At 37.4% G+C, this 27,083-nt stretch overlaps 2 protein-coding genes across 9 annotated transcripts in view; both read right to left on the bottom strand.

The window, feature by feature from the left end:
* The window catches only part of pcm1 (pericentriolar material 1), a 60,386-nt gene extending 59,985 nt beyond the window's left edge, over positions 1-401 (bottom strand). For all 6 annotated transcript variants that reach the window (XM_067441904.1, XM_067441902.1, XM_067441900.1 and 3 more), the window contains exon 1: positions 268-401. The gene's annotated coding sequence lies outside the window, so the exon portion shown is untranslated. The remainder of the gene's footprint in view (positions 1-267) is intronic.
* Positions 402-6,957: 6,556 nt separating this feature from the next.
* mtus1b (microtubule associated tumor suppressor 1b) overlaps positions 6,958-27,083 on the bottom strand; it is a 59,003-nt gene continuing 38,877 nt past the window's right edge. For all 3 annotated transcript variants that reach the window (XM_067441912.1, XM_067441913.1, XM_067441911.1), the window contains 9 exons: positions 19,272-19,498; positions 13,242-13,308; positions 10,381-10,595; positions 9,965-10,070; positions 9,764-9,837; positions 9,482-9,577; positions 8,969-9,085; positions 8,063-8,160; positions 6,958-7,953 (listed from right to left, as the gene is read on the bottom strand). In XM_067441912.1, the coding sequence (XP_067298013.1) occupies positions 7,746-7,953; positions 8,063-8,160; positions 8,969-9,085; positions 9,482-9,577; positions 9,764-9,837; positions 9,965-10,070; positions 10,381-10,595; positions 13,242-13,308; positions 19,272-19,498 (1,208 nt within the window). In that variant the 3' untranslated portion in view covers positions 6,958-7,745. The remainder of the gene's footprint in view (positions 7,954-8,062; positions 8,161-8,968; positions 9,086-9,481; positions 9,578-9,763; positions 9,838-9,964; positions 10,071-10,380; positions 10,596-13,241; positions 13,309-19,271; positions 19,499-27,083) is intronic.

The following is a 27,083-nucleotide window of genomic DNA, read 5'->3' on the forward strand; positions in this document are numbered from 1 at the left end:
CTGACCGGTGCATCACTCTCTATTAATACAAACCACTTCGTCCACCTTCAAGCGCTCGAGATCAATGTGTCCCATTTAGAAGGTTGTGAATTTTAATAAAATGACAGCAACACTTTCACATTTGAGTAATAATATCTAGTATTTGCTGAAATAACTTTGAATTTCTTTAGTGGGGGAGCTAGCAAGCTAACAGAAGTTGAGAGTGAGAGAAACAACTGCACGAGCACAGCTTAGCAGGGTGTTTTAATGAATACTTAGGAAACGTACCTTGAACGTTGTGGCGACCTATTACTGGGAAATGAAAATAATTCCCATATGAAGTTAATTAAAATCCCAGATAAAGTGTCAATGCGTAGTGTGTCTTCCACAAGGAGCAACCGCCTGTCCAGTAGCGGCCATTTTTACCCCATATCCAAACAAACAGGCGGAAGGATACCGTTCTCATTTTCATTAAAACATAATTTATTGCGAATTCCTATTTGTTCGCTATATATTTAGACATTAAAAGTTGTATATTTGTATTTCAAGATAATATTATCAAAAGGTCTTGCTAACTAACAAACTAAGGTCACGAAAAAATGGTACTATTTTTCCTCGGAAGCATCTGAAACAGTTGCAGAAGTTGTGCGCGGTGTCTTAAAAGTACAGATGCAGAGAAATGTGACTGATGGAATGGTGGTGATGAATGAAACATTGTAGAATGTTTGGCACAGGCAATATTAATAAAATAATAATAATTGAAAAGCTGGTGGGGGATTCTGGTTTCACAGATAAATTTAAGATATTAGATCAACTGAAATAAATTATATTGTGTAATGCAACACGCACATAGGCCCTACTCAAATTACTCTGGAAATAATACTGTTTCAAGGGAAAAACCTGTATAAAAAAAACCCTAATGACAATGAAAAAGTTCACATCCTACCTTTTTTATATTGATTTTTAAGACATATGAGTTCTTTCTCCTCATGTCATGTAAATTCATGGCGCCTGGGACATTATTATGCGTGATTACCTTGGTTTTAAAAGCACTTTTTGTTACACACATGCATATATATTAGAGATTATATAAGATACACTAAATTAAAACTGAATTCATGAAAGAGGCAAAACAGTAGCCTACATAAAGTGCATCCAGAAAATATTCATCTTTATGTAGGCTAAATTTCCAAGAACCGCAAATATTTGAGAACAAATGTGGGTAACCAAACATTTTCTGGCCTCCATTGACTTCCATAGCAGAAAAAAATAAAAGTCACTGGACTAGCAACTGTTTGGTAACCCACATTCTTCAAAATAATTTATTTTCAACAGAAGAAAGAAACTCATTCGGGTTTAAAACAACATGAGAGAGTAAATGATGACAGAATTTTCAATTTTTGGGGAACTATCCCTTTAATGTAAATAAAACAGCAAAACACAAAGAGAAAGTTATTAACTGCTCTTGACTGAGAACTACTTAGCTTAAATAAGAATCAATACAGTGAAGCAGTGTTTTATTTTTATAATTGTTAATTTCTCTTGAATGCTGTCAAATAAATACACGTACTGTAGCTGAAAAAATAATGAACTGTTTATTTCATTTGTATATTATGCTGTATATGTAGCTTAATGTGTATGGTACTTGCAAAATAAAACCAACCTGAAAAAAAAAAAAAAGTTAAAAATTGTGATTCGTGATTTTCCTGGAAAAAAATCAGGGTATTTTGCCATATCGCCCACCTCTCAAATTTTAGTGGCACAGCTGCATGGACATGCAAGTCAGTTCTCATTATCATAATGCAGTTTTTTGTTGTTTTTTCAGCTGAACGCTTTTGAGCTAGACAAGATATTAACAAGATATTATTGAAGAAATTAGGTAAATGAAAATTGGCAATTGGAGGTTTGATAAAGTGAGTTGGGATATTTCCATGGTGGAATGAACAATGTGCAAGTGCTAGGAAAAGGAAAGCATTTAGGACAGTTAGGTAACATAGATAAAATACACAAAATAACAAAATTTAGAAAAAATCAAGATATACAATAGAATATAAACAAGCACACGCTGATGTAAGCAGGGCATAAGGAAGTGAAATAAGGAAGAATAAGCTAGTAGAGGAGATATGGGGCATGAATAAGAAAATTAAAGTGATTAAAAAGAAAAAGTGGTAGCAAGTTTTACGTAGGGAGAAACAGCTGTGGTGGATGGAGAAAAAGATAAAACAAAATTTAAGGGATTTATTAAAGTAAATATAAGCTCAGAAAATTTGACTGAGCAGAGTGATAACTTTGCAAATTAGAAGACAACAATTAATGGCATTTTATTGGCCAAATGTAAGAGTGAGAATCACCCTACAAAAAGGTACCGAGTCCTAGTTGGGAATATGAGAAGAAAGAGTGTAACAGTTTTGTATGGAGTGACCTCCGAAACAAGATTGTATAGAGGCACCGATCTGGGGAAGGGTACAGAAAAATTTCTGCAGCATTGAAGGTCCTAATAAGCACAGTGCCTCCATCATCCGCAAATGGAAGAAGTTGGGAACCACCAGAACTCTTCCTAGAGCTGGCCACCTGGCTAAACTGAGCATTTGGGGGAGAAGGGCCATAGTCAAGGAGGTTACCAAGAACCTGATGGTAACTCTGACAGAGCTCCAGCATGAGAAATCTCCAAAAGAACAACCATCTCTGAAGCACTCCACCAGGTCTGTATTGTAGAGTGGCGAGATAGAAGGCTCATGACAGCCCAGCTGGAGTTGGCCAAAAGGCACCCGAAGGACTCTCAGACCATGGGAAACAAAATTCTCTGATAAAACAAAGATTTTAGGTCTGAATGGCAAGCGTGATGTCTGGAGGAAACGTCTCAGGTTACGTATGTAACCATGGTTCCCTGAGAGGGAACGAGACGCTGCGTCGAAACGCTAGGGGAACGCCTCTGCGTGATGCGTCATGAAGCACTCGTGAAATCAGTCCAATAGCGGGAAGATACGTCATAGGCGGGTGACGTCATCGACCCGGAAGCTATAAAGCACACCCGGACCAAACAGTCATTAGCTTCTGAAAAAGCCAAACAAATCGATCACAGGCATGCCGGGAGTATGGCATAGCGACGCAGCGTCTCGTTCCCTCTCAGGGAACCATGGTTACATACGTAACCTGAGACGTTCCCTATCTCGAGGGAACATTCAAACTGCATCGAAACGCTAGGGGAACTCAAAACCCACGCCGCCAGAGTCCCAAATGTCTGTATGTGTGAATTTAACCCAGAAACATGGGGTAGAGGCCACATCTAGATTATAGAACCTCACAAATGTATGTGGAGAGGACCACCCAGCTGCATCACATACCTCTGACAATGAAACTCCCGAAATAAGAGCCATAGAGGCAGCCATACTCCTGGTGGAGTGGGCGTGGACCATCATTGGTGAAGGCTGTCGGGCCGACTCGTAAGCGAGCGAAATAGCCTTGACTATCCACTTGCTAAGCGTCTGCTTTGAAGCCGGTTTTCCCTTACTCGGGGACCCAAAACACACAAACAACTGTTCTGACTTTCGCCACAGGGCAGTGGACATATGCATCTAGGGCCCTGACCGGACACAGCAGATTTAGCTTCTCTTGGACTTGGTTTGTGTAAGGAGGCGGACAGAAAGCCTGCACTATTACTGGTCCCGGCACATTAGTTGGGACCTTGGGAACATATCCTTCCCTCGGGAAGAGAAATGCTTTTACCATTCCTGGTGCAAACTCAAGGCAAGAGGGTGCCACTGACAGAGCCTGTTGGTCTCCTACTCTTTTCAGCGATGAAATTGCTAGAAGGAATACCGTCTACCGTGTGAGGAACTTTTCTGACACTTCCTCTAATGGCTCGAAAGGGGCCAACATAAGGCCTTCTAAAACTATGGCCAGGTCCCAGGTAGGCACCGTTGAGCGTGCCGCAGGTCTGAGCCTCAAAGTACCACGAAGGAAACGCGTGACCCAGGGGTGTTTCCCTAATGATGCATTATCTAATGGAATATGATAAGCAGATATCGCCGACACATACACTTTCAGTGTCGGGGGGATTCAGGGGATAACCCTGCAGAGAATTTTTCTTGTCGGAACTCAAGTACTGAACCGACCGGGCAGTTAACAGCCATACTCGGCCCGGCCAGAGCGGGGCTATCAATAAAAGCTGAGCCCCGTCCTGGCGGACTCTCTCCAGCACTCCTGGGAGAAACGCCAGAGGGGGAAAAGCGTACAGACGCAGCCTCGGCCACGTCTGTACCATGTGTGAGGGAGAAAAATGCTGGACAGTGTGTTGTCTCTCGAGACGCAAACAGATCCACCTGGGCTCGCCCAAAGCGGATCCACAGCTCCTCTACCACCTCGGGGTGGAGTCTCCATTCTCCCGACACCACTCCCTGCCTCGAGAGGGAGTCTGCCGCTACATTCAGGACCCCCGGGATGTACATCGCCCTGAGCGAGAGCATCTTGCCTTGGGCCCATGTTAGCATGTGATGCGTCAGCTTCCACACCCGACGCGATCTCAACCCCCCCTGGTGATTTATATACGAGACCACCGAAGTGTTGTCTGACCAAAGTAACACATGGCGGCCCCGCAGGTCTGAGAGGAAGTGTTTGATTTTATGTGATTGAAACACAGCCATCAGCTCCAGCTGGTTTATGTGCTAGGAGAGCTGACGGCCGCTCCACAGACCTTGGGCCGAGCGGCCACTCAAGACCGCTCCCCAGCCAGTTAGGGAGGCATCCGTCATTAGCGCTACGCGACGACAAGGAGCCCCCAGAACTGGACCTTGGGACAGGAACCAAGGATCTTTCCACTTCACTAAGGCACTTATGCAGCGCCGCGTGGCCTTGATCAAGCGAAAAGGGTTTCCCCTCGGGGAGAACCCCTTGGTCCTGAGCCACCACTGTAAGGGTCTCATGTACAGCAGGCCAAAAGGTATCACGTTGGACGCATGTTGCACAATGTACATGGATGTAGAAACTCACAACTGCCTGATAATAAATACAAAATATAGATAAGTAGTAGCCTATTATGGTTACACCTATGGTCTATTATGATCTTTCGGATCTCCTCTCCACCTATCGCTGGTGTGTGGTGAGCGCACTGACGCCATTGTACTGTGGCTGCCATCCCATTATCCAAGTGGATGCTGCACATTGGTGGTGGTGGTTGAGGAGAGACCCCTGTTATAAGTGTAAAGCGCTTTGGGTGTACAGTAGTGCATATGAAAACGCTATATAAATGCCTCATTCATTCATTCATTCATTCCTCAGTGTAATTGAGCAAGATGGTTTGTACCCAGAGCCCAAAATTTGGTGCTACGCCGCCGAGTGGTTCCAAAAAAGTTAAATATTTAAACAATTCTGAGACAAACGATTACCATGTGCATTATACATGACTTGCATAACCATATTTGATACAGTCACATCAAAAGACAATTTTGAGATTTGGCTAAAAAAAAAAAAAAAATCCAAAGACAAAAGTTTTAAATCACCAGGTCCATGTAAGACAAAGAAATGTTTAATAATTTACTGCATTTTAAATGATGACGATACTAATTATATTCATTTTTACCTGTGACAGTGAAAATGCCATGTCACGTCAACAACCCATGTGCTCTAACATGCACACCACACACAAGACTTTTAAAATAATTCCTGGCCTCTCAGGCTCCTTAACACACACACACACACACACACACACACACACACACACACACACACACACACACACACACACACACACACACACACACACACACACACACACACACACACACACACACACACACACACACACACACACACACACACACACACACACACACACACACACACACAATTGGAAACAAATGTGGACATATTACATAAATGTAAAAATAGCTCATTATACTATAAATTCAAAGAAAAAAAGTGCGTATAATCCTATTTTGTAGTAGTACATTTACAGAACACAACAATCTTCATTTCCTTTTATGTCCACTAGAGGTCACTTTCTTTCATGAAATGACATGATTTGTCATTCTACATAGTTACATTGTGAATTATTTTATCTTTAACCACAAGGTGGCAGAGTAGGAATATATATTGACATTTTGTCCTATAACTCTCAGGATTTGTGCAGATTTGACCTTTGTATGACTTAAAACTTTTGATCAGCTGATGAACAGCCTGTTTGAGTTTAAATGCAATTTTCAATAAATTGTCTAATCTCTATTTTGTATCTCTTGCTGCTGTTTCTTCTTTTGGCATTTTGAAGCAACTTGCACACGGTTATGATCCACTAGTGCGAAATGTGTAAAACTAGCAATGTATTCCCTGGTCTTAATATTTTGTTCACGAGTGTATGTATATATACAATTTCATGTTATTTATTTCTATTTATTGTATGTTAAATTTGTGAACTACTTTTTCTTTTTTGTAGTATCTTGTTTAAAAATATACTTTATTGCTCTACCTCGAGTTTCTTACCCTGTTTTTGTTGTTGTTGTGTATATATATATATATATATATATATATATATATATATATATATATATATATATATATATTTCCCCTGTATTCTTTGTTCCAATAATAATAATAAAAAGGGATTGGTTAAAGGGATAATTTACCCCAAAAAATTAATTCTGTCAGTAGTTGCTCACGCTCATGTCACGCATATGACATTCTTTGTGAAATAAAAATATATACAATGGAAGTCAATAAAAACCAAAACTGGTTATCAACATTCTTTCAAGTTAATGTTCAGCAGAAGGGAAAAAAAGGAAAGTAAATGATGACAGCTAGCTTGTGCGAAAGTGTGAGCTAAAACTGAGTGAAAGGTTTTTCAAAATATAGTTTAAAATCAATCTGTCATATTTTAACTTCCTGGTATTTTCTCTGTGGCTCTCTAATCCATGTCTTTAGTACACATTTAAATAAATTCAATAAGTAATTAAGCGTCATTTGCTGTACAATAAACAATACACAATATAAGGATAAACATTTAGAAATTTAATGCATTAATTAAAAAAATTATAATAAAATAAAGCAAAAAAGGGCACTGCGGTTGAAACAGGGGCACATTCACACCTAAAGCGTTCTGGATGTGGGGGCCACTGGACACAGTTTGGGAGAGAAGTAAATACATTCCACAATATTAGGAACAGAGATCTGGATCTATATGCAATCCAGTCTAAGGTGAGGTTGAGATTTAAGCTTCTTTCTTGAAAAGTCATTTTTCCTCTTTCTGATCAAAACCTGTATACATGCTCTAAAAAAATAATCAAACCAAGCAACTTTGCGTCCTGTTTTCCATACTTTTGCAAATATCATATAGTGTTCTTGTGAGCATACAAAGAAAGGGACAGCTTTACATTTTTCACTTACTATGTACAAAACATTTTTAATAATATATAAAAAAAAAATAATTGGAAAAAAAGAGCACAAGTAGAACAGAAAATGACAGTCTGAGGAAGAGGTACTCTATGTACAAGCCCTGAGGTATGTTCCCTCCTCAGAGAATGTTTTGTGCATGTATGTGAAAGAGATAGCAATAAGTGAGGGAGAGTCAGACGGACAGAAAAGAACAAAACAAGCATTTAACAGAACAAGGCAATTCCTTGATCAAGAAGTGCAACTGTGCATCATTGTCTTTAACCGGAAAAGGGAACATTTATAAACCTTACAAGTCTTTGCAAACTGTACAAGTCCTATTATAGGAATAATATGGCCAAAAGGTCCATAGGTGCCTCTGAGTGAGGGTGGTCTGAGTTCAGAGGTTATCTGGGTGATATCGGGGTTGTAGAGAAGGAGGCGGAGTTTCGGGGCGAGGGGAAGGGAGAGGAGGGTGACAGGCGTCGAGGGCTGCAGAGGTCTCCGTTGTGTAGTTTCCACAGTAACTCCTCGTTCTCCATAGATAGCCGTTTGTTGACCTTTGACTCTTTCTGTAGGGTCTGTTGAAGCATGGCTTGCTCTGACGAGAGCTGCCTACAGCCAAACAAAAAAAACGGAATATTAGAAATTGTCTGCTTTTAGAAAATAATACACCAATAATATTACAAATTATAGAGGAGAAGATGACAAACGAAACGCTTACTTTGAAAGTGCAGCATGTTTGTCCATCCTGGCCTTGTAGTCCTCGTTCTCCTGCTGGACTTTCTTTAAACACTCTTCCAGTTTCAAATTATCGTCAATCTGCGAGCAGTTATAAAAACATTAACATATTTCATCATCGAACAGACACAATACCAATGGTAAACCCACAATTAAATGAAATTAATCTAGTTGCATTGAGTTTTATGCTTCCTTGATTATATATATATATATATATATATATATATATATATATATATATATATATATATATATATATATATATATATATATGTATATACACACATACATACATTGATCTATAATAATGATTATCAGAATATTTACTATTAGTCCAATACACCACTTTTTGGACCAAATGACAAAAAAAATAAAAAATAAAAAAATAAAATATTATTAAAAAAAAAAAAAAAAATGGTGTGTGTGTTCCACAGAAAAATGGTCAGGTTTAAAAAGTCCAAAAGATACATTTTTGGATAAACTATGTTTTAAGGTGATCAATCCGTAAATAACAATGTATGTATGCACATGTATGTAGTAGAGAGAGAGGTGCTGAACAGACACAGGCACACATCTCTCATCTCTCTCTCAATAATGAATTCAAATAGATGCTATAATTCATTCAAATAAAAGTAATCTTATGTACAAATGTATCTCTGTCTGATTCAAAGCGAGCAGAATGCTAGATCTAATGAGCCGTAACTGACGAAAATCACCGTCAATTTTACCCCTCAGGGTAAATATTGCGCTGCAAACATCAATAACAGCTTTAAGTTGTCAATGCTGGCAAATTACCATATACATACACACACACACACACACATACATACATATATATATATAATATATATACATACACACACACACACACATCTGTACACACTCTTACCAGTTTGTCCATCTGCATGAGTTTCTTGTCTTGCTGGTGTATCTTGTTGGTCTTTATTTCCAGCACAGCTCTGAGACTCTCCAGCTCTTGTTCCAAATACAGTGTGTGGGCGTCCTTCTGCACACAGAGATACAGGTGCTCAGTTTGTGTTCCATGCCATTACATGGTCAAGCCAGTTTATCCCACTAGCCCCTTTGAAACTACAGTCGGGGATGTTGTTGTTGTTATTTTAACAAGAACCACACAAATGTAAGCATAAATTAATGTAAATATTAGATGAAAAACGTAACCTTAAAAACTTAAACAAAAATTAAAAATGTTGCCTTGGCATCTAAGTGAAATAAAATTACTAATAATATAACAAAAGAACATCCAATTAATTACTAAAATTAAGACTAAGACAAGTAGTTTTTAGGCTGGGGCTTGTTGTAGGAAGTATACACACCATATCACCAACTGTAAACCAAGCCTGTGCTTTTACTGTGACTAATGTGTATCATTTACAAATTTTACCTGACTTTTGTCTGCCAGAGCTCTCCTTCGCTCCTCCTCCTCTCTCAGTCTTTCTTTCAAAGCCTCGTTTTCTGCTGTCAAAGTCTGAATTTTCTCCTGTAGTGGACAGAACAGTGATTGAATAAACATTCACCAAAAAGCCAGGATATATACACAATATTTTCCATTTGAAATTTGTGTAAATAACGTGTCAATAATACTATATACTTAGAACTTTTATAGTATGTTATTTTAACTTATTATTCATATTCGTAAGTTATATGGTAAGATGGTGATGCATACATTGAGCATAGCCTCAGATTCCTTCACTGTTTTATCAAGTTCTTGCATGTCCTGTTCATGCGTCTTCCTGAGCTCTGGAAAAAAAGAAAAAAATTGGATTGATCTTCCTCGCTTGACAGAATAGATTACATCAAATTCAAAATATAGTACATTAAATGAAAGGATAAACAATAGGCCTTTTCATAAGTTTAGTGAAATTACCCGCAAGTGAAGTCTCATGTTCATGTTTCAGTGTTGCTATTTGCTCAGTGTGTGCCACTTCCTGTTGGTTCCTCAGAGCTTCTTGTTTGTTCCTCACATCATCCACCTGTCAGTGGAAACCATGCTCATCATCATCTTACAATAAAAACATTAAACGTGTACTTTTTTTTGCTTGTGTTGTCCCGGCTGGAACTGCAGAGCGGATGCAGCATCATGTAAAATCGAACATGTTCAATTATTGATACCATTTATTCACAGCCATCCATGATTCATTTATAAAGAGTTCACGCATTCAAAAAAACCAAACACCTGCACTCGTGAATGTGCAATATGTGATTTGAATAGTTAAATATGATTACACAACACTTGTGATTTCTTTGTGACGTAAGCTGAGGTAAGCTCAGGTGAGATCCTACCTGCTGCTGCATGAGCAGCCTGCATTTATCCGCCTCCCTCTGATAGGCCTCGTGGGTCTTGTCCCATTCTGCAGAGTAGAAGTCCTTCAATCTCTCCTCCAGCTGCTGTAGTTCTGTCTGATGCTGCTGCTGTAGTTTCTGAAACAATGCCTCCAAAGTCACACGCACCTCCTCCTTTTCTTTCTCCAACTGTTCACAGCATGAGACAGAGTTACCTGGGGAATGAGTGAAGGAGAGGAGCATGTTAGAAAGATAATGAGTCTTGATTAACAGAACTCGAAAGACTTCATAAACATGGCCTTGGTTTTATTGCTTGGGGGCTTGGTCTGGGTCTCCAGTTTATTTCCTACATACTATGTTTAATTGGAATGTATCCTGTTTTTTCTCTTTCAGTTCACTACAATACTTTTTGAACAGGTCTCAGCTAAAATCTTGGCCTTGGGGAGTTTAGTATTGGTCTAGGTCAAGCCAGGGACAAACTAAGCCAACAGTCAGACAATATCAAGCCGTTTTTGAGCGTCAGCCGGTATAGTATTTTCAGTGTATAGAATCGGCGTCTGGCTGTAGATGAGAAAAAGAACTAGATTGGCTATTCAGTTTAGTAGATGAGCCAGTGCACAAGAACAAGAGCAAAAGTGATGAAAGCAAGCAAATAAGTCATGATGGCAGACAGAAGGCTGTTATAATTTTACATCCTCTTACCCCTGAGTATTCTACTGCACAAATATTTTCATAATAACATGAGCGGAGTGGAATAAAGAACGTGATCAGCGTGATTGATATTCAAAACTGTAAGCAAGCGCTGCTTTGTTTATGGTTTGTATACCTTCAGTCTTAGTTTCGCTTTCCCTTTTTGAATGATGAATGAATATAGTAGCAGAATATGTCTGCTTACATAGGCAGTTATCTCCTTTATACGCAGATGCAGAACACATGTGCTAGTTGACATTCAGCTGTAGTTCTCTCGTGTGTTCAAGCACAGTTTTTTCCCCTGACAAAGGCGGCGCGAGGCAACAACACAGCTTTCATCAGTGCTAGTTCTGTGGCATTGGTCTGGTGTGTCCCTACCTTTAAAGGTTCTGGTCTTGACAATAAATATGGAAACAGATTCTAGAAACCATCAGTACATTCTAGATTCTATTCTATATCTAGATTGTACTGGCTATTGTACTGCAAAATTAAGTTGAACTGAATCTAGAATGTTCTGATGGTTCCATTCTTTAAAGAGACCCCAGAATAGAAATCCAGAATAGACTCCTGTAAGAAATATGAATTCTATTCTAGATTTTACTGAGAAAAACTACATTTTAAATGTAAAAAATCTCAAATTTAATCGAGTCTAGAAAGATTTGTAACCAAACCACTAATACATTTACACCAAAAATGACATTTAGAAGGTCTGTATAGCTGATTCAGCTATTTAAATGGATCAAAAAGAGACAGTAAGGAATACATTTTATATATATATATATATATATATATATATATATATATATATATATATATATATATATATATATATATATAATAGTTTATTTTAAATTTTAATAATATTTATAATATTAATATTACTGTTTTACTGATCAAATAAATGCAGACTTGGTGAGCAGACTTTTTCTTTTTTCCCCCCGAAGTTTTCAATTTTAAAAGTCTTAATGTCACCAATACCAAACTTTTAAATGATAGCGTAGGCCTACCTAATTCCCTACATATTGAGTAAAGTCCAGATTGAAATTTAGAATCTACTGGGATAAGAATGATATTCTAAAAGATTGAACCAAAAGTAAATTTAAAAGGTCTGCGGACAGTGCGGCGACATTTAAGTCTAGCGTGCATGTGTTAGCATATGATTTTGAAGCCTCATGATAAAGCCTCAAATATTTCTTTGAATTCTGTGAGGTAAAGGGCTGTGAACTTTAGGAGCAGAGTGTCATTTGGCCAACTGCACCTTCAGACTTGCATCCAGAAGCAAGTGTGAGTGAAACATTCCTCATACACCACACACATCCTTCACACTTGTCCTGAAGCCAAAGGCCATGACAGTGCATAAGGCCAGACTAATTAAACATTACAAGCAGCACATCCTTAACATTCTACGGCATTAGAAATGTGTGTGTCCGGGCTTGCCAAGAATGTGTATGTATTTGAGTTCAAGGTACAAATGCATCGAGGAGTCATATTTTGTTGCTAACAAATACAAATAAATACACAGATTCCAAACACAGTGAAAAGCTGCCAGATGTCTACAGGGTGTAATAAAAGTGAAGTGTAATTGCCACGTGGTTGATCATATCGGTTTCATAATTCCCAAACACTGAGCTGTACAGTTTCATCAATCCTACACTCATCAGAAGGGCATATAACAGGATAAAACATGAAACAGCCTCACTCCGGAATGTAGGAACATCATCGAACAACAAATATGTCTAATCACTCGAGGGCAGTAAAGCCTCATACACATGTTAAATGGTGTTGATGATAATATTTACCATAGATTACAAGAATTTAACATTTTCTAAAGAAAAGCTGAGTGATGCTTGCTGCCACAATGCCAGGGGCCAGGGCTTAGCCAAAAAGAGCCCAATATCAAGACTACATTCTGCAATCTCAAGTAGGTGTGATCCCGAAACTAGACACTCACTCAGCCCTGTTTTATCAGGATTGTGCCCTTGAGCAAGGCAGTTATCCCAAAGTTTCTCACAGAGACTTTCCCTACAATTAGTGCTCTCCAAGTCACTTTGAATAAAAGCACCTGCTAAATGACAGTTATCTAACCAAGATGAAAGCTTGCGTTCTGTGAGCTTTGAGAATGGACACAGAAACAAAGCCTCTGTGTATTTGAGTGGACGTGTGTTGCTTACCCAGTTGCTCTTGCAGGTTGTTGAGTTGGATGGAAAGTTCTTCCCTCTGTTTGATCGCCACCTCACGCTGCAACAAATGACAAAAACAAAAACGGAAAACAGTCATTCAAAATCAAGAAAATTGAAAAAAAGCATAGCTGACAATAAAGTGTATGACAAAGATTTTTGACTTAAAAATATAGAATAAAATAAACATAAAATACAACGGAATAAAAAAATTAATGTATAATATACATTTGAAAGGATATTCCATGTAGTTTAATAAATGAAGAAAAAAATGCTTAATTTTTTTTTAAAAATATGAATAATTATAAAAAATAGTCATAGAAATATAAAATAAGTTTTGTGTAATTCAATCTGTATAATGTTTTTAGAAGTACATCTTATTCCAATATTTCTTAAAACTTGTTTATGTGGCAGATCTGACCTAACAAACCAAATCTAAGGAACAGCTTTTGTTTTTTGTGTGTGTATATATATATATATATATATATATGTATATATATATATATATATATATATATATATATATATATATATATATATATATATATATATATATATATATATATATATATATATATATATATATATATATATATAAACAATGAGGGTGTTAATTTAACTAAAGCTTAAATAAAATAAAATATTACAAGAAAAACCAGTAAGTAGAAGTAATAAAATGTGTTTGAGCTGGAGTACTAAAATGAAAAAAATCAATGAAAAAAATAAATAATAAAAATAAATAAATAAAGATAAATACATACAAAAAGCACAACACAATTACTAAACCTTACACTTAAATTTTAATTTAAAAAAAAATTCACTGATAAACACTATAATAATATAGTAAAAATAATTAGTATTAATAGTAATATACATAATTAGTATATAAATAATATTAGAATAACACTGATGTCCCACCAAATACCCTAATTTTTGCCAATTCTTTTTGATTATAATTAACTAATGCTGTGCTTATAGCAAATTCACTTAAATGAGCCAATTGTTTGTCAAATACAAATTAACATTTAAAATTACAAACTAACGCTAACTTAATTTTTTAATCCATTGATTGTTTAAAGTCAGTCTATTATTTGTCTGTTTTTGTCTAAACTTGCATTATCTTGACTATTATAATTCCTTTATTTATTTGGAAATAACATTAAATACAACCACTAGGAATCCTTCACAGACCACCAGTCGTCCAAAAATTGAGATCAACTGCAGCTGCAGGTCACTCACTGAAATGTGCTACAATTCATCCCCATAGATGCTTTAAAGAGCCAACACTTTTTTTTAATTAATTTTACACACAGAATAAACACTCACCCTTAGACTATGTTTAAACATGCTTCAATCCCCAAGCCTTTGCAATGATATCATGCATTAGATGTGGCTCTCAGCTAGACACTGTCAGTATTTGCAGAATGGGCTGTTGTTGTTGGATGAGAACCATCTCAATCAGTTTCTTATCAGCATGCATGATCAAGGGTCAGTGTGAGGCCGATTTAAATGTTTCAGGAAAGACGCATGTGTGTGTGTCTTTGCTCTAGCGATGGTTAATGTAACAGTAACCTCTACGTAGCCGAAGATCACACGTCCTGGGAGAGATTACTATGTTTGTTCTGTGATAAAGACTGTCAAAGACTGCTCAACATGTGACAGGCAAACTTAACAGAACATCCTGACACACAAATCTCACGTCCATACTGCAGTCAAACTTCATGTTATGGTTACTTTGGCTATATTCGCAATACACTCGGGTTCATGGCTTAAGATAAGAGGACAGAAGTTTACATCTCTGTATGGAGAAAACACACAAAGAACACTTTCTACAGACTCTTAACACCTCAGGGAAATGCAAACACATGATTGTGTACTATACAGTTTTGAAAGCTAATATAATTTGATAACAAACTCCAAAACTAACTCCAAACCTAATCACAGATGTGCAACACATGATACACAACTCAGAATGTCATGCCATCACGAATCATCAATCACCTAACAATGCTTCTGCTGTTAAGGATCAAAAAAGCCCACACACGTTACTGAGAAACAGAGTAGCAACTACTAAATCTACCAATACCAATAGTTGCAAAATAACCACTCAAAATGGAGAGGTAGACTACACCTTTTCATTCTTCTTGGAGCCAGGAAGTTTCTTTAAGCCAGGTTTGCTCCCGGAGGAGCCCATCTTCTCCTCCTTCCCTCTCCTCTCCCCGAAAACCCAACAATCTTCAACTACTTTCCTCCTTCTCTACGCTAAAAACTGGTCTGTCAGCATCAGTCTCCAGGCACGCTGCATTAGAAACCCTTCCCTCCCTTCCACTGACCTGCCCCCGTATTCCTCCTAAGAGAGAGGGAGCGGAAACTCAGATCAGAAAAAATGGAAAGATGAATGTATGAAGAGCGAGTAGGTGGAAAGTCAGTTGTGTGGTTATAAAGAAAACCATTTTTAAAGAAGTTTTTTATGGGCAAGCAATTTGATTGGTCCTTAGTGATAAACTGAGAGCAAAAGTAATAGATGAATCACATTTTGCGAGACTACATGGAAAGAAGTAAGTCCAAAAAGGTGATATCAGAGTTACATAACATGACTGTTCTATAAATGAGATTGCGCTTGGTGCATTGGAGTTTATATAACATTATGGTCAACATGGGAACCGTTACATGGCAGAAGGCTACAGGTCTGCAAAGCTGTTCAGTTCAAGTATAATATATATGAAGGATCAGTAATAAGTAATAACTTGCAAAACCAGATTTTAATCAAATCCAAATGCAATAGTTGATGGCAGTTCAAACACATGAAAATAACCTATTAGCATGTGCTTGATTGCTTTTTTATGTTTTTTAGTATTATTTTATAAAAATATATATTTTTTTAAAGTTTTACATTTCAGTGGATATTTCAGTGTCATTTTCCACTTTTTATATTTTCCACTAACTATATTCTGTTAAATACGGTATAATGTAAAAGGGGTGGGCGTGTACAGAGAAACATTGCTCTACTGTTATCAGCCAAACAGCTGTGAGGTGTGAAAATATACCACGCCCCTTCCCTAAGTCCCGCCCCCCTGGGACTCAGTAGCAGCTGGTGCATTCCTCACAGCAACATCTCACCTCCTCTGTGCTCACTATCAATCACTGTGGGTGACACAAGTGCTAAAACTGTCAAATTTCCCTAAAGTCTCTTTTTTTATGAGTAGAAAGAAAGTGAAAGATTTGTGTGTTTCCTAGACAGTGTGTGAGTGTATGTGGGGTTTCTTGGAGTTGAAGTGCAAAATCTGTGAAGTATCCTTGATGTTTTTTTTTTTTTCTTGTTTGGATAAGAAGAACTTGCTAATACTGAGAGATAAGGAGATAAGATAACACATTTCCATTATATATAGAGTGCTGCAGAATGAGATGAAAAAAAAGGTCTGACTTAAGAAATAAAGAAAGAATTTGTGAGTTTCTTGGTGTAATTGTACGCCTGGGGTCAAGATTACTAGACTGGGTGTGGGGTGCACATTGAGTAACCTATTAACATAGTTACACTAACATTAGCACACATAAGCCTACATAAGTCCCCTACTTTAAACCTAGCTAAAAGTGTTTACCTATAGATGGTTCAGAAAGATTAGAGTAAGTTTAAAGTCAACACAAAATCAAAATCGACCCTATTCACTTTTTTTAATACATGTTTCTGGCCTTGTGCATGATTTTTTTGTGCACATTATTTCAAAGAAAAAAAAAATTGTTGTCATAATCTTTCAACAAAATAATTATACGTTGCTCCACCTCAAAACTTTTTTGGCTGCCATCAGCAGGCCTTATTTCTCCAGCCATTATCTGCACCGGCCCTTTTGTGAAAAGTTTGCACTTTTCATGATCCAATCAGTTGTAGATTGATAAAATTGGATAAAAAATTATTGTTGAATATTAGATCCTTTTGAGTGGATGTTATATGCTTGCTCACTTTGATCTCTCCGGACTAAAAATCTGCTAGCCATGCAGGAAATACAGTAAAAGGGTCAGATCCTCAAACATCAGAGAGTGCGGTATTGATTCAATAGAGCATTGCACTGTATGTCTAGATGACTTTATTGCCAGCAGTTCTGCCTCAGGGCCCCTGAGGGCGGGATTACGCTCATTCCTACTCTGTCAAAAAAATAAAAAAAATAAATGCAAAACAGTGGGGTGTTACTACATGCCAATCAAACCAACAGTAGACTTCAATTTCACACTTTTCTTCTAAGTTTACTACAGTTAAGTTTCAGACTGATCAAAGCTGATTCTACAATTGGATATATTCAAGACTAACTGTAGCTTTCCCCATTTAAATTTCCTTTAAAAAAAAAAGGTCACAAACATCTGAGAAACTCACAACTAAGATGTTAAAAAATACGTTAAAAGGGCTTTCAATGAATCATTAGCAGTGTGGCAAAGATGTGTCAATGCGGGTGATTCATTATTACGTTTTACTGGTTTGGCAAGCTAAATACCCGAGGCTTAACATTTAAAAAAAAGACTGAATTAAACGGTTAGTTGTATTTTCAGTTTTAATTATAATTTTTGAGACACCCATAGAGAATGATTCTGATCTTTTCAACTCTAGTCCTATTCTGCTATTGTTTTGTAGAGTGTTTACCTCATGGCTATATGATGCATTCAGACCAACGAGAACCCTTAAATACTTAGTAACACCTAGTGATTGACAACCTCTTTTGATCTGCAAATATTTGCAAACCGAAAGAAAGCAAATGGAGATTTAGCACCGTGACAGTTTTGTATCCAGGATACAGCCAATCACAAAATAAAGGGCTTTTACAGACACTCCCAGATATTTAATCATGCCAGGCCCTATACTTAGAGTTTGATGGCTGACATTTAGTCAAAGAGACCCGAATAAGACTTCAGCTTCAGCTTGTGTGGCGTCTATTGTGCTGGTTGAAGTCGCTATCACAGCTACACAGACACATTCCGTTTACAGAATAATGGCTGAGGGTAAGGTATCATTTAAAGGAGGAAGATCAATGCACAAGTGCGACATCTAGCTGAAGAGGCCCATGTGTGGGTCTGATGGCGATGAGCATGAACGAATAGAGGAACCTGTGTTTTCGGTGGGTTGCAAACAGATCACATGATAGGCTCAGGTCCAACTTGGTTTATTGACTAACCCAAATCATCCATGACATCTAGAGTGAATTTGAGAGAACATCCCCCAACATCCCCTCTCAGTTCCAACACACCTGGAAATGCTGGTAATGGTACCACCATATAAAACGTTTCCTACTTCTGTTTTCTAGACAAAACAAACATACACTATAGTTCTTCTATAGACATTCACTATAGACAAGTTCTTATAACATTTGATAATCCATAATTACTTTTCAGATGTTTATGATTGCAGTTGACCCAATTACAGTTTGAAAGGATGAAATAAAAGATATCTGCAATTAAAATCAGACTAATAGAAAAGATGAATAAGATAATTTGAATAATCATCATATAATGATGTTTCACATTCACCATGGTTCAAAAGTTTGGGGTCAGTAAGATATTTAATTTTTTTTCCTGAAATAAAGTAATCGTTTATTCAGCAATGGTGCATTGAATTGATCAAAAGTGAAAGTAAAGATATTTATACTGTAACAAAATAATTTATATATCACATAAAGATGTATTTTCAGATATATTTACTGATGATTAAATAAAATATATTTTATTTGAATATGCCAAATCTCATTCTTAAACACAACTAGTCACAATTTACAGTACTACTAAAGATGATTTTAAAAGTCTAAAGAAGACTTAAGTTAAATTACCTAAAATTAATGCTTTATCACACAATGCTTTAGTCCCATATAAAACCCCATTTTATGCAGCTCTCTGCTCATAAACCATCTACAAGTCAACAGGCCACTAATGTGCAATAATCACTTCAATGAAGTAAAATAGAAAATGAATGGGGAGAATACCTGCATAGAGGAATATATAGACAGAAAGAAAGAGAGAAAATATTATTCAGTAAAGCTCTCCAACCTCGCTGAAGACTTGCTGCACGACCAAGGCGAGAGCCTCCAGGCGCCGATTGCCGTTGACGATGAGTTTACGGAGGTGCAGGATGCATTGACTCTTCTTCTCATTTTGAAAACGAAGATCTCTCTCTTCCTCTTCCTCCGTCGGTCCTCCTTGACTTGCTGGACTGTGCTGCTGTGTCCGTCCAGCTGTTGGCCCAGCAGCTTTTGGCCCTTTGGAGCTCTTGTCCACTGTAAAAGAGCACATGTTCAGTGCGGTCATTACATTCAGCATGATTTCACAGTCCAGAATCACATATACTCCTCGATTCAAGGCACAAAATAATCAAGAAAAAGAAAACGCATACACATCCACACACACTAGAAGAACATTAAGATACTTAAACGATATCATAAGAAATAAATCAACAAAAGCTCAGCAACAAAAGCTTTAAGCAACAAACTCAGTCACACAAACATCATACGCCCTCTCTTGAGTTGATCCTGAAAAAAATAAGCCCTAGTGCATGCTGGGACTGAATCTTAATGATAATGCACTAAGGTCCAGAGAGCACATTAAGAGTGCATTAGATAGAAATATCTATCTCTCTCTCTCTCTCAATTTCTCTCTCTCTCAATTTCTCTCTCTCTCTCTCTCTCTCTCTCTCTCTCTCTCTCTCTCTCTCTCTCTCTCTCTCTCTCTCTCTCTCTCAGTATGTGTGCTTGTGTTGAGAGTGCATTTTAGTCCCATCTTCTACAGGCTAACTGAAGTCAAAGTAAGGTTTCCCATCCCATAATCTTTGAAGAATACTGATTCACAGATTTCTCTGTGCACAAAACAATCAATATACCATCTACACCAATCATTAAAAGTTTATAATAATATTCAAATTGCATACTGATAAATAATACAATCAGAATTTACAATGAATACCTCTAAAATGTAGAAAAAAGTATTTATTTATCCTGTTTGCTGGGACTGCTGGTTAAAATATGCATATTAGTCACATAGAAATCCATATATCAAACTGCTCTACAGAGCGCTAGTCACTCTCTTCTTTCCGATGATGACATCTTTGAATGGGGGTATTATTGTTGCATTATTCCAAACAAATATATTGTTATCCACAAATAAACGTAAAGCGATTCACAAAAAATAAATAATTTCACAAATCAATAGAATGAGATCCACAAATATATGCAGGAGTTTCACAAAAATGAATAAGATTCACAAATATATACAAAGATATGGGGGACTATAATACCCCCATATCTCACTGTAGCTTCTCTATGTGCTTCAATAGGGATGGGTGAGTGATGGGTGCTAGGCTTCACCACTAGATGTCGCTAAAATGTGCACAGTGCACATTTAACATGAGGATTAAGCAGATGAGGGCTGGATATGTGTGTCCATAATTGTGGTATTTTTCTCTCAAACTCCCAAGACTACTGTAGGTATGACATTTAACAAGAACTGTAATTTGGATGTTCCTTGTTTAAATGTAATCTATATTTACACAGCAACCATAAAATATTCCACACACAAATCTGCCAAGTAACCACAAGAAACACATAGAAGCAGTGAATGCTACAATTGAATATTACTCTGATTTCCATGTAGACTGATTTGACAGCCGGTCTTAAAGGAACAGTTCACTCAAAGATGAAAATTGTATCTTAAGTTACACTCTATTTTGATGGTCTACTTACTACTAACTATAGGTAACTTTGCACCTACATTAGTAGAGTATTAGTAAACTGTAGTAGAGTGTTACTGTTAGGTTAGGGTTCGAGTTAGTTGACATGTAGTTGAAAAGTTAGTAGAATGTCTAAAGTAAACCTTCAGGAAAAAAGTGTTACCTCTTCTTTCTCACACAAATCTGTTGCATGGCTTTAGAACACTTGTATAGCTCAATAATAAATATAGCTGAATATAGTGTAAGAGCTTTACTCTTATGATGTTTTATGGAACATCCCCATACCCCAAAAAGTACTAGCAGAAAGTAGCAGCATCAACATTCTGCTAAACTTCTCTTTTTGTGTTTCATGAAATGAATACAAAATTAAAAAGCCAAATATGTTTGGAATGACAACTGGTTTGAGTAAATAAAGACATAATTCTCATCTTTAAAGGTGGGGTAAGTGTTATTTCAAAACTGTTTTCCAAAAAGGACTCAGGCCGAGTCCAATAACAAACTTGCAGCCAATCAGCAGGTAAGGGGCGTGTCTACTATTGATGGCGAGAAGAGAGGCTCAGTGCACGTCATTATTTAATACACACAAAACACATGGCGGACATTGGCCGAGAACTAATATATGCTGGCTTTTGCTTGAAACCCGTTCATTTCCACACCATATGGAGCATCTAAATCTCCTCACCGAGTCCAACAAGTAAGATACTATACTCCTAATATATGTTTGTTTCCTCTTTTCATGATCTATATAATCCTTATTCAGTCATATTTGTAATATGTAGTTAGTTGGACTCGATAAGAGTGACTTTTTCATTGAATATTCGACCTGGATAAGTAAAACAGAGATTCTGCTGTAGTCGTTGCCTGGGTTACGTATGTGTGGGGCGGAACTATCAAAATAGGGGCAAGACCCCTTAGAGGGCGTGTTTGTTTTGGTGATTTAAAATATCAACAACAGTTACCAGAAAGCACTTACTCCACCTTTAAGTGGACTATCCATTTAAACTACCTTCCATGAATCACAGACTCTCGGATGCCCCCTGTTGGCAGATACTCAAAACTGAGGGTTTAGTTGACCCTCAGATTCTGATCACATAGCTTCTTGTATGTGCATTTTGTCACACAACAAATCATCAACAATTGATATATCATTCTTTTTGTGAAAGGAAGGTGTCAATATAGTAATATATCAACTGCCTGTAGTAATTACACAGACACAATTCAGTAGTTGCTAAACTAAAACTAAATAATTAAAACACTCAGTAGGCAGTTTGTGTATTAAATAAATACAAATTCTATTCTTTTTATCATTAAAATGCTTCCTATCTTTCTTTTTAATACACAGTACAACACATTTCTTTCTAAATCTGACAGTCCAAACCCAAATGTGATGTATAATGCAGAGATCACTGTTACATTATTTAAATGCATGGCTTGAAATAGTGAAATTGCTGCAGTCCTTTTCTGGCTCAGTGTGATGTGAGGGGATATGTACTTTCAGGTAACTGTAATGTCCTTAAACAACTGTAAACCAGTGGCATCATGTTAAAAAGTGCCCTTGCCTGTGGTCACATGACCACATCTGCACAATCTGAATCCCCAAAGAACTGTGTCATCAGCTCTGATCGCATCACTGCTGACCTCAGATACTCTGCTACCACAGGCATCATTGTGGTACAGAGATACATTTTGTCCTCAAAACAACTAAAAAATCTGTACAGTGACAGTATTGAGGTATCAGATGGTAATATAAACATACTGTATGATTGTCACATTTGTCATGGTATCTAGTTTTCTCGGAAGAATCCACAATAGCCTTTTTTTATGTTTTTGTGTGATTCCCTCACACAAACACAGCAGTGCGCATAAACTTCAGTGTACAATCAAATCTTGACTAGATCACAAAGAAACTCAAAAAATAGCATCATTACTCCGTGTGAAATTGGGGCTAGTGCACGTACAATCAGAGTCTCTCTTTGTAAGTGTGTGTGAACAGGATAAGTCCATGAGTACCGTGTAATCAGTGTGCAGTCTAGGCCTCATAATAAGCGTTTATGATGGTCTACTGTGATAGGAGACACGCTGTGATTGCTGTCCCCCAAACACTCCACTGGAGACAGACCGTAACTAGCTACCACACACATACACACAGAGTAGGACTTTACCACAGGCGTCCAAACACATGCTCCGTCAAGCGTGTCCACACCCAGGTCGGATATGTTCATGGTTATGCTAACAGACAGAGTGGTGTTCCTTTGATGTTGTTGTTTCTAACAATCCTCTTTTCATTACACTGCAAGATTATTCAACACACACACACACACACACACACACACACACACACACACACACACACACACACACGCACACACACACACACACACACACACACACACACACACACACACACACACACACACACACACACACACACACACACACAACCAGCAAACCACAAGGCCTCCACAGAAAAAAAAGGCTTCCACTCTTCCACATAATTACTGGAAGGCAGATGAGGAAATTATGCACCCGTTCTCAAGGAAAGCCTGAATAAACGTTTCAGCATTTTGCTTAATGGAAAGAATTATCTTGCTTATACAGAAACAGTGCCACACATTCAAGAGGAGACACATTCAAACACATTACAGCACATCTTCTCCAAAACAAATTGACAGCCATATCTAGAGAATAGATATACAGCTATTTTTTAATGTTAAAGTTTTAAAGCAAGGCAGCATTTATTTCATTAAAAATATTTAAATATTCTATATATATTTTTAATATGTCATTTATTATTGTTTTCAGCTGCCATTTCTTCAGTCTTTAGTCTCAAATGATCCTTCAAAAATCGCTGCCCAAGAAACGTATTAACAATGTTGAAAACAATTGTGTTGCTTAATATGTGGAAATTGTAATGCATTTTTCAAGATTCTTTGATGAACAGACATTTCTTAATAACAGCATTGAAAAGAACAGATTTGTTTGTATAAAAAAAATATATATACCGTATATAAAAATGGTAGATGGAAACAGTGAATTCATTGTGTTGGTTTATTCAGTCATATTAAATAATGATTTTACAACAAAAACAAAAAACAAACAAAAACAAAACTTTTAATGTATCCTTATGGCAACATTTTACCATACTATGCTTGCCTAGCACTAAACAACTGATTGAGGAGATTTTGACCACCAATTTCCAGTCTAAAAGACTAGAAGTTGACTAAATCAGATCTGTTGTGACAGTTTGGTGAGATTACCTATCTGAGCATGGCTGGAAAGACAGACAGAACGTGGCCAGTCTGCTGGACAGAGAGAGCGACATCCAGGGCCTGTGGTAGAATGACATACCACCATAATCACAACCTCGTTCAAAATGAGTTTGATTATTTATACATTATTAAAGATTAGAGTTGGGGTAAGCAAGGGGTATGGCTCACTGGAAAGTCAAAGGGAATATTTGAAGAGGATAAGTGTGATTACACACACACGCAAACATGCATTCATTTAGATTTTCTGTGGATCTTTGGATATTAAGGGCCTGGGATTTCCTATTTTCCCGCCAAAACCCCCCAACATGAGAACAGTGTCATGAATTGCTAAAGTCTTGTGAGTGGGTGTTTGCTAGGGTGCTGCTAGGTGGTTGCTTATTGCCACATGAAATCAGAAGCACCGACCTCCAAATCTCTATATTCTAGTCCTTATATATAACTACCTGTAAAATCGAAGGGATATTTTTTTCAGATGCAGGCAAAAATTATAAGCCATTTAATTCACAGAGGCAGTTCCTTCACGCACACACAAGAATGCTACTGAGATATGTACTGTACATAATGAGAAAGTCGGTCCAGGGAAATAATCTGGATTGGAATTACAAGAATGAGGCCATTGGTAGTGTTTAGATTAAATCACATGATAAGGGATGAAAACTACAAGTTCAAAGCATGCCATCAAATCCAGATGAATAAATAGATTAAAAAGAGGCTGTAATGAATGTCCGAGTTTGGTGGCCCAATTTGAGTGCACTGTGTTCTCATGCATTTGGCATGCACAAACACACACACATACACACAACATTACATCCCTAAAATCTGGGTTTGTAAAGCATTTGGTTTGATTAGAGAGGCTGTGTTCTCAGATAAAGATTAGTTTGAAGCAATATCACGTGCACTGTGTACAGAAGCGTTCGGCATGTACAAACTGTTCTCTCTCCTGATGCTCTCACACACTCACTCAGAGCAGTTCAGGCCACATACATCAGGTCTGTTAATAACAGCACTGCATGATCCAGCATGCTAGTTTCTATGGAGACAACCATGAGGAGATGCTGCACTCTGAGTGTATATGTTCAAACATATTCTGGAATTTTCCACTGTCCTCCACCGGGGTGAAGCCTGTCGACTGCTATATATATATATATATATAGACACACACACACACACGCACGCGCACACGCACGCACGCACGCACGCACGCATGCACGCACACACGCACACACACACACAGTGTATATAGTTCTTTCATTAGGTTTTGTTATAAAATTTGTCATGAGATTTAAGCACATCTTTTGAAAATTATATAAGAGCACTGGAGATTATGTATTGTTAGAATTATATAGCTTTAGTTTCCAAAACCTTTTTCAGAGAGATGATTAAGAAAAATAAAAATATTTTTTATTAGGTCAGTACTTTTAAATGAACTGTTCACCCAAAAATGAAAAAGACACCCAAACAAGACTTCCATTTAACTGTCTGGTTACCAACATTCTTTAACATATCTTCTCTTGTGTTCAACAGAAGAAGAAAAAAATTAATACAGGTTTGGTATATGTACACAATGATTTTTTTTTTTTTTTTGGGTGACCTATCCCTTTAAGTGTTGAGATAATCAAAAAGACAGATATCAGCAAGGAAACTGAACTACATTTTGAGAAATTCATACAATATTAACCTTTATGACTGAAATTATCCAACATGTTCAGAGAGAGAGAGAGAGAGAGAGAGAGAGAGAGAGAGAGAGAGAGAGAGAGAGAGAGAGAGAGAGAGAGAGAGAGAGAGAGAGAGAGAGAGAGAGCATCCTTACATGAACCCTAACCTAAATTTCATTTGACACAGAAAGAAGGAGGGCGGTGGAAAATTTTGGTTAGGACGAGGTGAAATTCAGTTATAATACCTTAAATCTGTATCTGAAAACACAGAAACAAACATAGCAATCAGCTCAGCCCTTACTGTCTTGATACACACACTATTGCATTAATCTGTGATTTATATACCCCCAGCCCAAAAATCAATACTGTTCTCTTCACTTATATAAACGCTTCAATATATGATGTTTACGTATGAATATCAGAATGCAGTCATAGCACAGCAAGCAGTTTCTATTTATGGCACTGCACATGATGCACTCTGGCACAGACATCACTCCACTAAAGATCACGCGACTGGGCCTTTCACTAAATTACACACACAAACACACACGCTTCTTTGTAAGCATCTTCTGTAAAAAGAAACAATGGTGAAGGCTGCCACACGCTCCTCAAAGCACGGATGGAACAACGGTAACTATGGAGAGACGGGTGTTAAAAGGAGAAATATGGGAGGGGGGAAGGGGCGTATGGTGAGTGAGAGATGATGGGAAAGATTGAGAGATGGAGGAAGGGAGAGGAGTCGTTCTCCAACCTGCATGGAAGACCACCGTGGTCTTTTTGCATCCTGGCAGTAGCTGGAGATTGCGGAATAGTCCTTTAGCCGTGAGCTTCACGTGGAAGTTTGATAGCGAAAGTCTCGGAGACCATAACATGACCTTCGACGTCCAACTGGAGGAGAGTAAATCCTCCACAAAAATATAGGGGGAAAAAATCAAGAAATTTCTCGGCTGAATCAAATGAAAAAAAGAAAAGAAGAAAATAAATAATAAAAACGAAATGTTCACTAAAGAAAAAAAAAAAAAGGATTTGTCACATTCCAGTGCAAAAGTGTTCTTAAGGTGAGGAGGGAAGTCAAATGAACAATTTAAGTGAAAAAGAAGGAAAAATATAATTTTGCTATTTTAAAAAATCACAAAATTTCCCAAAAAAATCAAGAATATTAAAGAATGACACCTACAGAAACAGAAGGTGACGATGAAGATTGGATTGGGAATGA

The sequence above is a fragment of the Pseudorasbora parva genome, chromosome 4 (assembly GCF_024679245.1).
Source record: "Pseudorasbora parva isolate DD20220531a chromosome 4, ASM2467924v1, whole genome shotgun sequence".
Taxonomy (NCBI): Eukaryota; Metazoa; Chordata; class Actinopteri; order Cypriniformes; family Gobionidae; genus Pseudorasbora; species Pseudorasbora parva.